This window comes from Lissotriton vulgaris, chromosome 2_1, assembly GCF_964263255.1.
Source record: "Lissotriton vulgaris chromosome 2_1, aLisVul1.2, whole genome shotgun sequence".
NCBI lineage: Eukaryota > Metazoa > Chordata > Amphibia > Caudata > Salamandridae > Lissotriton > Lissotriton vulgaris.
The window spans coordinates 360,097,604-360,116,527 of NC_141687.1; the positions used below are offsets into that span (position 1 = coordinate 360,097,604).

General features: G+C 45.4%; 1 protein-coding gene across 1 annotated transcript in view; it reads left to right on the forward strand.

Annotated features, from left to right (window-relative positions):
- The window catches only part of BLTP2 (bridge-like lipid transfer protein family member 2), a 604,102-nt gene that overhangs the window by 202,420 nt on the left and 382,758 nt on the right, over positions 1-18,924 (forward strand). The window contains exons 15-17 of the mRNA XM_086955158.1: positions 2,519-2,724; positions 5,050-6,160; positions 6,681-6,872. Coding sequence (XP_086811284.1) covers positions 2,519-2,724; positions 5,050-6,160; positions 6,681-6,872 — 1,509 coding nt within the window. The remainder of the gene's footprint in view (positions 1-2,518; positions 2,725-5,049; positions 6,161-6,680; positions 6,873-18,924) is intronic.

Consider the following 18,924-nt stretch of genomic DNA (forward strand, 5'->3'; position numbering starts at 1 on the left):
TGAACTTGCCCGACAACTGCATGGAAATTCTCAAGGAGGCTAAGAGACCATCTACCAGGACCTCCTATGCCTACAAGTGGAAAAGGTTCTGCATTTGGTGCACGTCCAAGAATACTGACCCTACCTCCTGCAAGGAAGATGTTATCCTTCCATACCTCCTGCATTTAGCTAAATCTGGCCTTCATTTCCATTCTATTAAGGTTCACCTTGCAGCATTAATTGCGTATAGGTAATGCCTTTCACAAACATCCTTTTTCCAGATACCTGTAATTAAAGATTTTTTGGGGGGTTTGAAGAAGGTGTTTTTCCCAGTTAGGCGTCTTTCGCCTTCATGGGAGCTGAATGTGGTGCTGTCAAGGTTGATGAAGGAGCCTTCTGAGCCTATTCATAAGGTTTCTCTACAGCATTTGTCCTGGAAGGCGGCTTTCCTTGTGGCTATAACATCTGCTCACAGGTTGAGTGAGATTCAGGCTCTGTGTTGTCAGGAGCCCTATACGGAATTTCATGCTTCCAAGGTTGTGATGAGGACTCACCCTAATTTTCTCCCTAAAGTGATATCTGATTTCCATGTCAACCAGACGGTCATGTTACCTACATTTTTTCAACATCCTTCCTCACCGGCAGAGAGGTCCCTTCATTCACTTGATGTGAGGCAGGTGTTAAAATTCTACTTAGATAAGACCAGAGATATTCGTAGGTCAGATCAGTTGTTTGTGAATTATGGTTCAGTCAGGACTGGCCTTGTCACCTCCAAACAGTCCATATCTAGGTGGATTGTGTCCTGTATACAACTATGTTACCAGAAGGCTAACAAGATTCTAGGGGGTAAGCCTAAGGCTCATTCGACTAGGGGCAAAGTGGCTACAGCGGCTTTGCTATGTAGCGTTCCTATTGCAGACATCTGTAGGGCGGCTACGTGGAAGTCTGTCCATACATTTGCTTAGCATTACTGCCTGGATTCTGATGCCAGGACAGATACGCAAGTTGGGCAGGCTTTGCTGAGGAATTTATTTGCTCAGTAAGTATTTTTTTTGTTTAGTTTTCTTCCACTGCTGGATTTGGTTGTTGGGATGGGCTTGCCATTCTATTCACAGATTATGACTATACACAGCGATCCCCTACTACAGAAGGAGTAGTTTCTTACCTGTAACTCCAGTTCTGTAGTAGGGGTATCTCTGTTATAGTCATAAGCGACCTGCCCTCCTCCCCGGTGGAAGAAATGTTTTTCCTGGATGCTACAGGCCTGGCTTTAAGAGTCCTTCAAAAAGAACTGAAAGTAACTTGCCTTTGGCTGTGTATCATGGGATACCAAGGGTCTCTGGAGGGTTCCTTAAAGGCACGGTATCCCTTTTCCAGATACATAATGGCAGCCTATGGGGCTTGTCTGTCCAACCCTTCCTCTCTATCAAGATAAAGGATTTTTGTGAAGGAGAGTTTCTCTATGTGTGAAACTCTGTAAAATGTGTACATTTCAATAATACTTGGCTATCCTTTTTCACTTCAGGATGAAGTGCTGGCCAATGTAGCCTTGTTAATTTCAGGCTGCATTATTTGTCTTTTATTTTCTCTTCAGTGTCTATGCAGGACTGCAGAAGAAGATGACTCAAGAGACTATTTTGACTGCTTCTGGGTCCACACACCTGGGCGGGCTATTCACAGATTATGACTATAACAGAGATACCCCTACTACAGAACTGGAGTTACAGGTAAGAAACTACTCCTTCTGTAGTAGGGGATCGCTGTGTATAGTCATAATCTGTTAATAGAATGGCAAGCCCATCCCAATAACCGAATCCAGCAGTGGAAGAAAACTAAACAAAAATTAATTCCTTGCATAGTCTTCCAAGTCCTAGGACACATGGATGGTATCAAGGACAGCAACTTTTAGATGGATCAGAGACACGGTGTACAGGAGAAACCTCGAAAGCTCTGCTCCTCGGGGTACCTGGATCCGAAGAGTTTCAGAGCAGCAGCAAATGCCCACCACGAATTTTCTAGAACGAAGAAGACTAATGGAATGTTAATAGACCAACTGTTGTATAATTGTGCTATATGTTGCAACAGTCCATTATGACTCTTTACTTTTGATTTATCTGTCAATACCTTTCATCTTGCTCTTTCAACCCTATGTACAGTACTCTGATACCCATAGGTCATGTGCCCACTTTATAAAACACTCTAAAATATATATATATATTTTTTAAAGTCAGTGAAATTCACTTGTACACTCAGATCGTATAGAAAATGGTAGGTAAAGTGATTTGTTTTTTTTAAGTGAAAATAGTATTTGCAATTGTTGGTTTAGGGATGGTTGGGCTGATTAACCTTTTTGACTTGGAAGCTTTCTAGTTGCGAATTTACGTGCAAATTGGCACTTTGTCTACTTGTTGTCTATTTCTCCTCTGCTGTGTGACTTATTTGGTTGGTAAGATTCACCATAAGGCTGTACTTTCCTTATTTCAGGTCTAGGCTATTTTGGAAAAAGATCAACATTATGGTGTCTCATTTATTATTTTAGGAGCTTCTGAGGGCAGAGTGGATATTTTAACAGTGCTTGGAAGTGCAGAGAGCTTCAAGGTGGGCTTCCAAGGCGTGGCTCTTGCTCTGGTGAAATCAATAACTGAGCCTATGCATATCTGCCTTCATGCCATGAAAATACCTGAGCCCATTCTCAGCCTGTCCTCGTTGTCAGCGACCTACCACACCAGCATCCGAGCTATTGAGGTAAAAGTACAACTGCTGACAATTCTGCTTCACTTCTTGTGGCCTGTTCTTTTAAGTCTGAAAAATAGCTGCCCCTCTCGAACATTTCTCACTGCTAATTAACAATAATAAGTACAGTACAAGATGCTGGAGCTGTACACCTCTTTACATTTCCCCCTATAAGGCTAGGGTACGTTTCCCAAGCATGAGCCTTCTCACTCTGACGTCTTCTGACTTGTACATAGTGTAAATGAAGATGGTGTCCTATATTTGTCTTTTGCAAAGATAAGACATGCTGCCGTACAAGTCCTATATGAGATGTCCTCACACCACAAGACTGTGTATAATGGAGTACATGTTCACCTTAAGTCATTTCACGGAATTATGGATTAGCTCATCTAATCAGAAAGTCAATTTTCACATCTGTCTTTTTGATGTATTTCCATTGAATGGTTACGATGTACTTCCTAGCACCTGTCTGTCTACCCCTCACATTCCTTTTCTCAACTGCTTCCTTTACCTTCTTGGATTTACTTTGAATATAGATGAAGTACCTGTTCGCATCTGCTTGAATATCCTGCATTCTCTTTCTGTCCAGTGCCACCTCTGCTTGCATTGTAACCCTTGAAAGTGTATGGCCTATCTGCTAGCATCGATCTGTCCTTCCTCCAACACCCCAAAAGATTAGACACCATTCCACCTACCATGATGGCGTATCTTCCAGCTCCTCAATGGCATCTTACCTACATGCCCTCTTCACTACTATCCCCTGTCCAACTTTTTCCTTGAATTGCTTACCTTTTTATTATAATCCTCTTCTGAATCACCCTCCCTTTCACCCATCTGTCACACCTAGGCTGCCAGTTCTCTCATTCTTTTCAGCTGCACCTGTCTTGTACCTCTTCATGGCTGTGGATCAGCTGCTAGCCTTGCTGAGCCACCATTCTAACCTGCATCCTTTCCACCTACTGATGTCTTTACCACCTGCTCCCACATTGTCTCTTCCTCACATTACTTATTCGAATACTCCTATCTCTTACCCCCACACTTCACAAATGGTTACGACCGAAATGCTAATATTTAGCCCAACCTAATTTTCCCTTCTACACTCCTAAATCTCTCCAATGTACACTGACAACTGAAGTGATATAATTCTCGTTGCCTCTGCCAGCATGCCATGATGTCTGCCTTTGACTTGTTTCCCTAATTAATTTGTTGAAGAGGTGTACATGGTCTATGTTGAAGTCTTCATTTTCTGTGTTTTTTTCGTATCTCAACCGTACGTACCTACAACATGTTTGTACTGTTGCTTTGTGTATAAATTGTTCCTTGTACTTGGAAGTATAAGTGCCTTTGTTGAAATTAGTATATATGTATTGTGATCGTAAAATGCTTTGATTCTCAGCAATACGACAGTCTTGTGGGCCTTTCCCTGCTATAACATTTGTAAAAATAAAAGAATAAGAAGGAAATCGGGGATCACAAAAATTTTACAGTACAAGTTTGTAAATTTGGTATTACTTTGAAAGTCTAATTTTGTATAACCGAGCCTGTGGGCTGAAACATTTAGGACTTGTAAATTAAGGTTTTCATTTGTTTTCTGATTTTGTGGAGCTTTACATTATAAATGTTTCTGTAGTTGTGCTGCTGGCAATTCTAATGTTGAATTGGGAATGAACGGTACACGATGACAAATGTGGATGATCTAAAATGTTTTGTAGTGTCAATAACATACACCAGTCTGATTGGCTTTTGGTGGCAATGTAACTTATAGTAGGATAAGCACCTCTGTTATATTAATAATTTTATAGAGCACTATTCTCCCAAAGGCTGTCCACTATTAAGGAAGTAATTCAAAATGCAGACAGTTAGATTATCAGAAAAGCCATATTGTCAACTTTTTCCTGTACAAATTAGGGCATAAAATGTTCCTAAGGGGAATTTGCCGCACATTCCAAAGCTTCTCTGCTAACTAGGCAAGAGAGCAACCCTTGCATCTATCTTTCTTTAATTGGATACCCTTAATCAAGTTGGCTATCGGAGAGCGCAGAGAACTCGGAGAGCGCCGAGAACTAAGAGCTTTGTAGAGTCAGAATTTATTAATAATTAGAGGTGGCCTAAGTTGAAAACTGAGCTTTGAACTTTTCACAACTATTTGAAATAAGTGTGCTTTTTAATGGGGAGCCAATGTAGTTTGCGCAAGGCAGTTGAACCACAAAAAGTGACAGTAACATTAAGAATTAGATGGGTGGTCAAAGTCCTACATGTTTGTGCTAACCAAAAATGAGCCCTATTGGGGCTTGGATAAGATATCCCTGAAAGACTAAATATTTCTCCTTTTTGCAGGTTCATGGAGGAGAGATGCTGGATGTCCATTGGACTCCCTGGGATCATATGTACATTTATCAGCACATTCTGGACACCATGCAATGTCAGAAGTTGCTGCAGTCGGTCACCTTGCCAAAAGCTGAACCTTCAGAGGCACTTACCAATGAAAGTGAGAACAAGCAGACAGAGAGCTTGTCTGAACGTCATGAAGAGATGACAAAGGTTGGTCAAGAACATGCCTTGCACAGGAGGGTCCTGCAGTTGACACTGGAGATGAGTTCAATAAGGCTGAGGGCCACATTCTCCCCAGACAGTAACATCTGCCTGGCCACTCCAGGGATTTCGCTAAGCCGCCATGGCAGCACGTTGAGGGTGAACACTCCTGAAGTCACAGCCACCTTTGATGGCAATGATATATTCACCTTGAAGGGGGTGGAAGTTCAGATGGTGCCGGAGCTAGAGGAGATGATTCTACACCGCAGCCCATTCCCCACGCTGAAGACCATGCGCAACAGGGTGTGGGCTTTTTCTTTTGAAAGTGTTACTGTGGAGTTTCCAAACCAGTATGACTTCTCGAGGACGTTTGAAGAGGGCATTGGTATCCAGAAGTGGCTAAAAGGCCTCCACCGGGCGAAAAGAGCAGGGGTGGAACCATTGCCCCCAGATCTGATTATTCAGGTGAAACAGTTCTCCTGGGTCATATTGGATGACATACTGGAGGTGAAGCTGCGGGATAACTATGAGTTGATGAAGGATGAAAGCAAAGAAAGTGCCAAACGATTGCGCCTGCTCGATGCCAAGGTGGCGGCATTGCGGAAGCAGCATGGGGAACTACTGCCTGCCCGCAAGATTGAAGAGCTCTATGCCTCTCTTGAAAAAAAGAATATAGAGATATACATTCAGCGTTCCCGCCGCCTCTACTCCAACACGCCTATGCGCAAAGCTCTACTAACCTGGACCATGACTGACTTGGAGATTGTAGCACTTGCTGATGATTCCTTTCATGGAGTGGATCGGGTGGTGGAGCAGATCAAGGACATAGACAATGTGAGTCCGTACCCACCGGAAGGGCAGGAATTGGTCATTCAGTGGTGCCGCATGGTGAAATGGAGCGTCAAGATGTTTTTTGGTGAGTCTGCTGTTGCAGAAGCTGTGCTGCAGATTTATTTGTGTCAGGACTGCTAGAACATTGGGCATTGGAAAGTCCAGTTTTTGAGCACTGGTGCTTAGGTGGAGTCTCTTAACTTGTACTGCTGGTGATAGTTCTGGTCAGGTGTGATATTGTTTGCCAGCGCTGTGCATCCATTGCTACCCTCAGTATGGGAGATACTTCAGTTTCAGAAGTGATTTCCTGGTGGTCATTGTGTTGAAATAATATTGCATGGTAGAGGTGTAGAGGGAGAGTGTTAGGACGCAATATCTTGAAAAATGTATTGTTTCATAGACATTAAGAATAGGGAAGTTTAGCAAGCAGTGTGATGGCCTTGTCAAGAGTGTGATGGCCTTGTCAAGAGTGTGATGGCCTTGTCAAGAGTGTGAGAGTGTGATGACTTTGTCAAGAGTGTGATGGTTTGTAAAGAGTGTGATGGGCTGGGAAAGAGTGTGATAATGTGCAGGAAATGCAAGTCAAAGTATTTCTTTCCCTACAGTGCGGATCCGTGACTACCCTCGCTACCAATTGGAAATAAGAGATTGGCGGTTGTCAGGGAGGCTGATTGGAACGGAGCAAAATGGGCAGTCCAGTGCCCGCCGCAAACAGACTGTGAAGCTGGGGGCCCCTTGGGGTGACGCTGTGGTGGAGCGGAACATGCCCCCATTAAAGTTTTATCATGATTTCCACTGTGAGTTATTGAGCATGTGCATTTCTTTACACTTTGCGTTTGAGCATGTTAAATGCAGATGAAGATGTGATTTCACTGTTTTAAAAAAATAGAAAACACACAAACTACATGTGGTCCAAAATTCTGATACAAGGGCTGTGTTTATTACTCCTCTCTTACAGTATATGCTCCCAGCCCTCAGGAAACTACATTGGCTCCCAGTGGAAGCCACAGTAAAATGTGGAACTTTAACCATTACTCAGAAATCCGCCTCTGTAACTGTTCCACAGTGCCTTTGAAGAAATTTACCAGTTAATTATCAGAAAGAGAACTAAGATCAAGCATCAAATTCATTATTGCTCCTCTTCTAACTTAGCGCAAAATGGGAGTTAATGCTATTTTGGAAAAACTTAAGTCTTTCTTATCTTGTCAATGGTCGTTTTATTGAATTTTTAAAATAAGAAATAATGCCACTCATTATTTTAATATCTAAAGGGATATTGTTGTTCTTCAGTGAATGGTGGCCCACTGAGCAAGAACCTTACACAAATACCGAACAAAAATCGAAATTGATAATGCGTTGAACCTTGACTTTTGGAATTTTTGTCCCCAGAGCCCTGTTTAATCCTTTGAACAAATATCATCCTGTGTTTTTCTCCAAAGGTCCTGAGCCCTGTTTAATCCTTTTAACAAATGTAATCCTGGTGTTTTTTTTTAACATGGTGTCAGTGTTAGTTAATTTAGGCTTCAGTGTTAAGAAAAAACACTGTAATGCAATGATACTGTTGCCTTAGATTTCTGCTGGATTAATCTTCCCCAGATTCCCACGCCTTATCAATAGTTATTCCAGGCTTCACCCTTGTCCAGAATTTTCTTTTTTCCACAATCACTCTCCAGTGCCACACATCTTCCAGGTGCAACATCGCTTCCAGTAGTGATGTCACCAAAGTATGTTAGGCGTCTACTAGAATGCTGACTTCAATTCCTATTTTTATGTGCCTCACAGACTCAGTCGGAACTCTATCTCTCCCCCTCACTGTCTCGCCTAGAATTTGTTCAGTTTACGACAATGATTAAGTTCAATTTCTCCTCAGATGGCCTCAAGCTTCAAGCTGTTCAGATTGTACAGCAAGAAGATATCCCCTTCCGATCCTTAGCTATTTGTTTTATCTGGGGTCTGGATATAGCACTGCAGCATGTGACTCTTGAGTTTCCATGCACTCGAAGGACAACTGGGAGACCAAGTAATTTTTGGCTGAGGCCTGCAGAGGCCTTCCAGAGAATATTCTTTTAAGAGGTCATTCCACAAATATACAAAAAAGAACAATAGGAATGAGAAGTTGTCTTCTTCTTCGAAGAAGTGGTCCTGTTCCTGGGATAGTTCAGAGTCTTGATGATGCATGTCATATCCAGACTCTTCCTTGATGTTGGGCACACCCTTGGCATTGAAAAAGTCAATACCAAATTTAACTAGTCCTTTGGCCAACCCAGAGCAAGCCCGGGCCTTCCAGCTAACAAGGTTTGATCTTTTTAAGAGAGCCCTCCTAATTCTCGATGGTTCCTGCAAGGTTGGCAATTCCTGCAGTTCTAACCCTGATTCTTACCGATGCTGTGCGTTTACAGGATTTAGCCCTAGCATCTAAGTAAAAGTTGATTCCAACTAAGATACTGTCCCTTGTTCATTCAAGGCCCTCCTCAATGCCAGCCCTGAAGCTGATGGTGGCTACGGAGTAATAGGAGCAAATATTATCTGTGAAGCAACGGAGCAAGTCAGGATTGATTTCAGTGAAGAACCATTGTCTGAGCACATACCCAGTGCCTAAAGATTTGCGTGCTCGGAGGAAATTTTTGGTTTTGGTCCAGAAGCATTAGCTATTGATGGTAAGTATTTCAGTTGCACAGAGGGTGATGAGCGCCTCCTGCCTCCTAATACTGATGCTGGTCATTATTTGCACTTAGAAAAATGGCACTGGCCTGGAAACGTTTTAAGAAGTGTCTTTTACAACTTTAGCTTGGAATGGAGCCTAGGCCTTGGACTTGACTTTGCCTTCTGCGTAAGTTAAGTCTAACATTCTGATGGAAATCTTACAGCCTTCCAAAGTTATGGGAAGCTCTTGCTCCCAATGAATGAGGCTCTCTTAGACCCTGTAATGGTTCCATGGGAGTAACCCTTTTTGAGCCCAGGAGTTTATAGTAAGATCGCCAGATGCCTTAGGCCAGCACCGACGTTTTGCACTTTCTGTCCTCCCACTAATTGCCACAGTGTTTGGTGGATAAGACGTCATTTTTAAAATAGAACTCAAAAGCCTTCCCTAAGGCTCCCCCAGATAGGAAACCCAAGAAGCTTTGATGGCTTATGTTGCAGCTTTTTTTACCTTGGTAGTTTGATGCTTTGCCCGCTAATGCCATCTGCCTTTTGGGATGCTGTGTTCATACCTTATGGGAATTGGGCGAAGCTCAAATTGTCAGCATTCAGAACACATGAAACTTTTGTCTGACTTAGTGAATGGGGGCCTGAATGAGTCAAGAAAAGATCCTGAAATGTGGCTTTCAATCAGTGGCCATCATTAGCTAGTTTATGGGGCCCGCTATTATGCTGCAACAGCATGCTTGGATGCGTTCCACTGGCTCTTCAAGGGGCATCCATGCTGCACTTATGGACATGCTCTTTGATGGAGAAAAGCTACTTAGTTAGAACACCAGCTCTTTGAATTTCTCTGCATATCTACCTCTTCTTTCAAGGCAGTGGTGGATCTAATAGGTGTCTTCAGCATCACCAGATCCATTATTTACCAGATCCTGTCCATACCATCCACTGTGGGCCTTGCTGCCTCAAAACTCCTTTGTCTCTACCCTGCCTCACATCACCTTCTTCCGGTGAGGTAGAGTATCTTCTTTCTTGTCACCAATTGTAAGGCGATCTTAACGGACCACTGGGTGCTTTAGCTGGTCCACTGAGGATTCTCACTTCCTATCCTCCCCACTAGCCCAGCCCCTTGCCTTCAGAGTGTGCTCTCTGGCTCCGTCCTCCAACCTGAAGGCAGAATGTCTTTCCTTGCTGGAAAGGTACAATAGAAGTGGTGCTTCTGGATGAGGAAACAAGATTGTATCCCCTGCCTTCCTGCTACTCAGGAAGGACAGAGGCCTTAGGCCTATACTTATTACCTACCTTCTGAACCTGTTCATCCAGCAGGATAAATTCAAGATGTCCCTGAGCCAGGTGCTGCTGACTTGAAACTCTAAAGGTAGGTTGGCGTCACTGGACGACCTTGACACATATGTCCGTCTTGAGATTTTTCCTGCCCATAGTCGCTAATTAAGGTTCATCAGTTTGCAAACCTTCTGTTCAGACTGATGACTGCACCGTACATGTTTACAAAGAGACTTGGTGTTCTGTAGTCCATCAATTTCTGTACTTGGATGACTGGTTCGTGAAGCAAAGTCCTTAGTGCTGGTACAGGAGCTTCTCCAGCTGATGATGACTCTCTTTCATGACCTTGGCGTTAAAAATGTACGCCTTTACTACACATGCAATTACCACTCATGCCTGTTCCACACAGCATTTACCATGCAAATGCCTTTACCACACATGGTAAATGTACGTAATGTAAGTAGAACTTAATTAATGTTTTTTGTGGGGAACCTTCCATGTCCCCAATCTTTATAGTTTACTCCTAACCTTTTTTACCACTACCCATCCCTAAAGCTTAAAATTGCACTTTGTGTATATATGTATATAGCGATAACTCTAATCACTAGTAAATGCAGAAGACCTTTGTACTCTCGACCATTCCTATGTGACTCTTAGAGTCCATTCGTATCCCTTCCCTATGTATATAGAGATAACTCTAATCAGAAGTAAAAGCAGTAGACATTTGTACTCTCTACCATTCCTATGTGACTCTTAGAGAATATCCATTCATATCCCTTCCTTATGTATATAGAGATAACTCTAATCACTAGTATATGCAGTAGACCTTTGTACTGACTACCATTCCTATGTGACTCTTAGAGTATATCCATTTGTATCTCTTACTTGAATGACTCTACTTTTGTACATTTGCAATTTTTCTATCTGTTCGTATCTCTTCCTTGTGTGACTTTACATCTTGTACATTTGCATTTTTTTCTGTTTGTATCTTTTATGTAATGCATTTAATCCTAAGTCCTTATGTTTTGCAAAATGGTTCTTATGTAAAGCGCTTTGAAACCTTCGGGTAAAGTTCGTGCTATATAAAATATAATAAAATAAAATAAATAAAAAATAAACTGTAAAATTACCTCTACCTCCCTTTACCATTGCCCACCACTCAACCATAAAATTACTGTTACCTCCCTCTACTACTTCCCACCCCATAACCCTAAAATCAACCATACCTCCCCTTACTACTTACTTTTGAGGTACATACCTATGTGGCCTAAACTATGTGGTAAAGGCATTGCATGATAAAATCTTTGTTGTTTAGGCTGTTTCATAAGTATGTCACTCACGGTCACACAAGATGTCTCACATTGAGGTAGAGCACTGCTCCCCCCAGAGAGGGCATCAATCCCTACACATGAGACTGCTGCCTCCAGGCCCTTTGCCGCCTTCAGGCCCTTGTTAGGCACCAGTAAGGGGCATCAAAATCGAAGAAGGATGTGCCCATGGGGTTGACCCTTACCAGCCACAGAGCCCTACACAGCCCAAAGATGCAGAACAGCCTTGTCCGCATTCGACCTGAACCACTATAACATGATAGCATCCCCGCCCCATGATAACCATGGCCTAACATGAGGTCATTCAACAGGCCGCAGACTTCCGTAGGGTGAACTTGCCCATTATCCACGAAGAAGGGGAACTTCCTTCTTGATACGCTCTCCAAGTCTGAACAAACTGTGCGGTTCGTTCCTACCATTGTTAAAGCACATGCTCAAATCCACCCTCAAGACCCTTAAGGAATCTGTAAAAGTGAGGGTACTAACAACTAGAGTGGAGAAAGTACAAACCTTCACCCAGCGACACTATGGTACATTAAGGGCCATGCCTCCACTCCCCCAACCGATTCCCTGTGGTTAAGACTGCCAACAAATATGTCTGCGTTGAGGCTTCTGGCAAAAACGTGCTCCCTCACAAAAAGTAAGAAAATAGATGCCGCAGGCAAAAGGATGGCCATCGGGCAGTTAACCACTGGCTTATAGGCAACTATGTTTTGCTACTTTCTGGATATGATATGTCCCAGTGGAAGGAGATTCAGGAGCACATAAAGCAAGCACCTACCTGTGGAGTTTCAGAAGAATAGGGAGTAAATAGTGTTGAGGGGTTAGGCAATCTTTAACACCAGCATTTGATGTGCAATCTATGCCGCAGAAACCCTCACGCGGTATTAACTCTAGCATTTTCCTCAGACAGTATGCCTTGCACCACATCTCAGGGTTTAAACTGGCAGTCCAGCAGCTTCTCCTCAAACTCCCATTTGATGGGTAACATCTGTCTGGATCCCAGGTTGATGGGATGCTGGAAAATCAAGAGGGACCCAGAGATTGAAAAATCTATGGGTGCTCTACAAACTCCAGCTACAAGAGGCTTCTTTTAGAAAAAGCAGCCTTGCGGAGGTGCCAAGGCCACTTCTTCAGATAAGCTGCAGTCTTAACAAAGACATCAGCAGTATTCCACTAGCAGGCAGGAAGGAGTTATACCAGAGTATCCTACAGGCATAACATCACGGGCAGGGTAGAAGTGGTTCCGTAAATTTAAGCATTAACTTAACCCTCAAGTCCCTCCCTGATCACCGATCATTTGCTGGGGGAGTCTACAAGATTTCCTCTCCTGCTGGGCGGAAATCATGTCAGATCAGTTGCTTTTAGCACAACCTCTCCCCACATAGCACCCCACATATAGCCTCAAGAAGGACAGCTCATTCAGGCCAATCCGGGACCTCAACAAATACATTAGATCAGATCATTTTCAAATTACAACCCTGCAGGATGTCATTTCCCTGTTCCAACAAGGCGACGACATGACTGCATTAGACAATAAGGATGGCCACTTTCATATACCCATTCTCCCCGCCCACTAATGGTATCTTTGCTTTGTTGTAGGTGAACAGTGCTAACAATTCAAGTGATTGCCTTTTGTGGTTACTGCTGCTCCAAGTTTTTTTATGAAGTGTGTCTGGTGGTAGTGGCTACTCATTTGCAGAAGGATGGAACTCATGTCTTTCCCCACTTCTATGATTAGCTGATCAAGAGCTCTGGCAGGCTGCAATGCCTAGCCCACACTCATGCCCCATTTCCCTGTTACATAGCCTCTGGATCACCCTGAATGCCACCAAGTGACCCAGTCTTCTCCTCCAGCAAGGACATCTCCTTCAGCCACGCCACCGGACTCCACTGGACGGACCACAGCTGCGTCCACTTCAGCTTCAGAAGGACCACGCTCCACCACCACCAGCAACAGGTTCCCCGCAGAAGCTGGAACAAGATCACAGCCGACCAGCTCTCCGCATCACTGAGCCAGAACCCTCCTGCCAGCTCAGCGAACCCCAACCAAACCGCCATCAACCTCACGAGGTGGATCAGCAACTGCGCAGACGACCTCGCTCCACTGAAGACCCCTCCTAGCAGACCCGGCAGCAAGAAAGCATCCTGGTTCACCGACGAACTCAAGAGCTCCAAGAAGAACTGCTGAGCCCTCGACAAAGCCTGGCGCAGAGACCCAACACCAGACAACATGACCACCCTCAAGCTCGCCACTCGAAAACACCACCAACTGATCCACGCCACCAAGAAAACCGCATTCAAGGAACGACTGGACAACAACGCCCACAACAGCAAGGAACTCTTCAACATCGTCAAAGAGCTCTCCAACCCCAGCGCCGGAAACAACAACATCACCCCATCGCAAGACCTCTGCAAATCGCTCGCCTCGTTCTTCCACAGCAAGATCGCAGACATACACAACAACTTCAGCACACAGCCGACGCACCCTACGACCGCACCAGCGCCCCCCACCACCACCCTCCGCGCCTGGACCCCGATCAACACCGAAGACATCATCCACACGATGAACTCCATCCACTCCGGATCACCAACCGACCCCTGACCTCACCACGTCTTCAACAAGGCCGACTCCGTCATCGCACCCCATCTACGGGACATCATCAATGCCTCCTTCGACACCGTAACCTTCCCAGAGAGCTGGAAGCACGCCGAACTCAGCGCCCTACTGAAGAAACCATCAGCAGACCCCACCGACCTCAAAAACTACCGCCCCATCTCGCTCCTCCCGTTTCCTGCCAAAGTCATCGAGAAGACCGTCAACAGACAGCTGGCCGCCTTCCTCGAGACGAATTGATCCCTCGATCACTCGCAGTCCGGCTTCCGGGCCAACCACAGTACCGAGACCGCCCTCATCGCAGCCACTCACGACATCCGAACCCTGCTCGACAACGGGGAAACAGCGGCCCTCATCCTCCTGGACCTCTCCGCGGCGTTCGACACGGTCTGCCACCGCACCCTAGCGCAGCGCCTCAACAACATCGGAATCCAGGAGAAGGCACTGGAATGGATCATCTCCTTCCTCGCCGGAAGGACACAGAGAGTCCGCCTCCCCCGTTCAGATCAGAAGCCACCGAAGTCATCTGCGGCGTACTACAAGGATCATCAATCAGCCCCACGCTGTTAAACATCTACATGAGCCCCCTCGCGGCCATCGCATGCCAACACAACCTCAACATCATCTCCTACGCTGACGACACCCAGCTGATCCTCTCCCTCACCAACGACCCCGCCACCGCCAGAACCAACCTACACGAAGGGATGAAAGACGTAGCTGAGTGGATGATGAACAGCCGCCTGAAACTGAACTCAGATAAGATGGAAGTCCTCATCCTGGGATCGTCGCCCTCCGCCTGGGACGACTCCAGGTGGCCCCCTGCCCTGGACAGCGCACCCAAACCAACAGACCACGCACGCAACCTGGGCTTCATCCTGGACTCCTCCCTCTCCATAACCAGACAAGTCAACGCCGTCTCCTCGTCATGCTTCAACATCCTACGCATGCTACGTAAGATCTTCCGGTGGATCCCCACCGAAACCAGGAAGACGGTCACCCAGGCCGTCGTCACCAGCCGACTGGACTACGGCAACTCCCTCCACGCCGGAACCACCGCAAAACTCCAGAAAAGACTCCAGCGCATTCAGAACGCCTCAGTACGACTCATCCTGGACATCACCCGACACAGCCACATCTCCGCACACCTGAGAAACCTGCACTGGCTCCCCGTCAGCAAGAGATTCACGTTCCGATTCCTCACCCACGCACACAAAGCTCTCCACAACCAGGGTCCAAGATACCTCAACGACCGCCTGAACTTCTACACTCCCACCCGCCAGCTCCCATTGACCAGCCACGCCCTCACCGCCGTCCCCCGCATCCGAAGAGCCACAATGGGAGGAAGATCCTTCTCCTACCTGGCCGCCAAGACGTGGAACTCCCTCCCCACCCACCTCCGCCTGACCCAAGACCACCTCGCCTTCAGGAAGCAACTCAAGACCTGGCTGTTCGAGCAGTAGCGGACCCCCTACCCCAAGCGCCTTGAGAACCTCCGGGTGAGTAGCGCGCTATACAAATGATTTGATTGATTGACCAAGTCTCACCTGAAAGTTTCAGCCCTTCCTCAGTTCCATCCTGCTACACAGTCACGGAAAAAGCCAAAAGGATTTGGCATTTCAGCACCTGGTGCCTCTTTTGCAGCCCAATCATCAGCTTGCAGTCAGGACTGTGATGCATCTCCAAGGAAGGATGGCCTCCTGCATTGCCGTTGTCCCACACACAGGTTCCACATCATTCTCTTCCAAGAGTCCCCTTTGTAACAATAAAGCAAGAGGAGGATCTCTGGGAAGATCCAGTGTTGGTAAAGGCCAGCGTTCTCTGCAGTGGTGGAACAGCAACACTTTTTTGCAGGGCAGGCCTTTTTCAGATCCCATACTACAGATGGCCATTATCACAGGTGCCTCTCTCACAGGCTGGGGGGTGAAGGGTGCATCTCAACAATATGACTGTTATGGGAGTGCTGCCACATGGGGCAGGCACCACATCAACTACCTTAAGCTGCTACCCAGATGTCTAGCTCTCTCCTTATTTCAGATCATACGGGGCAAGGTAATTCTCATCAAAACAGATACCATAACCACCATGTACTACATCCAGAAACAAGGAGGCAGACACTCTTCCTCGCTGTCAGCACTTGCAAACGAGATCTGACACTATGCCATCTGCCACCACACTATCTGCCACCACATACTTCTTCTGGTGGACCGCCTTCTGGGGATCAACAACAACTTTGCAGACCTGCCCAGCAGGATACATCAACAAATCCACTAGAGAGAACCGTGCTCACAATTCGTAATCGGCTACTTCTGGCACTGAGGGGAGATCCTAAAGATAGACATTTTTGCATCCCCGCAAACGCAAAATGCCCAAACTTCACCTCCAGGTACCCACAGGCACGTGTGGCTAGGAAGATAAGTAAACATCCCTCACACTCATCTTGGTGGGCCTCACTTGGACGAGACAGCCTTGGTATACTTGGTGCTCCCTGAGGTAGCCACATGCAAATCAGTCTTGACCCTGTGCCTCATGGGAACAGTCCAGCCCCAACTGCCAAGTCATGTCTTCCCTGGACCGGAAACAAGCATCCTGGGACCGGTCCCAGGCTAACAGCCTTCATCAGCCAGGCTAGCTTGAATCCAGTGGCAAAGTGAGCAAGGGACCCACGTCTGAGCATACCCTGCCAACTTAGGGCGAACAAAGCAAACACAAGGAGATGATGGATGGAGCGCTGAAACTTTTCAGACACTCACCCCCAGTCACAGATTTAGGTTGAATCCATCATTGTTCTTTAGCTCACTTTGCCACCCCAGTTCAGACACAGCCACATGCAAATCATTCTTGACCCTGTGCCTCATGGGAACAGTCCAGCCGGAACTGCCAAGCCATGTCTTCCCTGGACCGGAAACAAGCATCCTGGAACTGGTTTCGGGCTAACAGCCCTCATCAGCCTGTCTAGCTTGAATCCAGTGGCAAAATTGAGCAAGGGACCCACGTCTGGGCATACCCAACAGTCAGGCTAGACCTTCTCCTGCAGAGACAAGGTCAGATCAGACACTCAGACTCCAGACACATCAACCTAGCGATTTGGTACCTGTTGCCTTAGAGTTTGGCTGTGTTGATTTCCTATAGGAATGCAGGACTATCCTGTGTGAAGCATGCACGCCAACCACACAGGCCTGCAATGCCACAAAGTGGAAAAGGTTTGTTCACCATTACATTTCTAAGCACCTGGACTCTCTGAAGCCCAATGTCATTCTGCAACCTTTTACGTCTGCCGAAATCCGGCCTTATCAAAAAACACTTCCACTCGACATTATGGTGTCTAGGTGGCATCTAGACACCATAAAGGCATATATGTAAAACAGGAAACAGCCTTCCCTGTTTAGGATCCCAATAGTCAAAGCATTCATGGAGGGAATCAAAAGAGTATCATACCTCCCAGAGTACCTTAATATAGTCTCCATCAGACTCCTTTCACACTCTTTGAACACTTACATTCTTACCCTTTTACAGTTCTTTTTGTGTAAAGTGGCATAGTAGCAAGATGTGAGAACGAAACGCGTTGGCTCCTTTATTGAATGAATCGAACTGAAATAAAGACTTTCTAAATAGTCTACTGATATCCTGGACTTCATTGCCTGGCGCACGTCTACCTCTTGCTACATTTAGGATCTGGAACACAGAGGCATCACTTGACGGCTGGTACCGGCGCTTGTTGTGCAGGACTCTTACAGCATATCAAATTAGCATGAGGTGCTGAAACTACAGTCCGCCGTTCAAGTTTCTCTTTTTGTACTGGCTTATTTAATAGCCGTAACTTCTCTCAGGTGCTTCAAGGAGCTGCAAGCGCTTACTCTGCAAGAGCCTTTGATTAATGCTTACGGGAAAGGGTTGTTCTTGGAGCGTTTTCAAATTTTCTCCCTGTGGTTTTATCAGTTTTGCTCCTCAGTCATACTTTAGAGCTTCCAATCTTCTTTCCGCAGCCAGACTCAGTACGGGTGGGAAGGGTCTCTCCCGAAGGTTATGAGAACATATAATGTACAGAAAAGATAAAAAGCACTTTTGATATGTTGTTTTATATTGTGTTATTTATATACATGTTTTTATGTTTATAGGAACTTTTACAAGAGAGACTGTAATATACATTTTGTCTTGAAGAAGGTGGTTGTAATAAGAATAATATCACCGAAACGCGTCGACGCATATGTTCACAGAAATTGGTTGTATCCAAGGAACGTGTGGGGGTCTAATAGAATACAGTGGGCTGTAGAATCCATCACACACAATTAGATGAATTCCATAGGAAACAACTTACTATTGATGTGATGAACTGTTTGCACTGGAAATTTGTTGTCTCCCACAGTTTTTATGATTAAGTACCGTTTTTAATATAACTTTCAATGTATTGGAAGAGTTTTTATCTGAAGAATTTGGTATAGATATTGAGTTTAAAAATAAAAAACCTTTTTATGTATTTCTTTGCAACATTTCATATATATGATAATTGACTATTGGGGTCTGGGTGTCTCTGATTGAGTGTGCATGAGTATGATAGTATGTGATGATGAAATAGGGATCATTGTGTAACAAACTATTTACCCAAGAGAGTTGTTGTATTTGCTTTACTCTCCCAATATCACTGGCCCCAGTGGGATGAGATGGAAGTTTTTATCCAACACCTCCCGAATCAGTATAAGTAGAGGGCACATGGATTCGTCCCCAACGGGTAGACTGATTTTGACTGCAATTTGGTGTGCTCTAGACGCAGCTGACACTCCTGCAAGAGGTGTAAATACCATTGTCCTCATCCACCACTAAGCCCGGCTCCATGCTCCAGGTTCAAACCCAAGCAGCATCTGATCAACATTTGATGGGAAACACCTTGTTGGGCCTCAAGTTGATCAGATGCTAGAGAAAATCAAGAAGGGCGAGGCTAAAGCTGTTGGGCCTCTTTAGACTCAGCCGCCACGAGGTTCT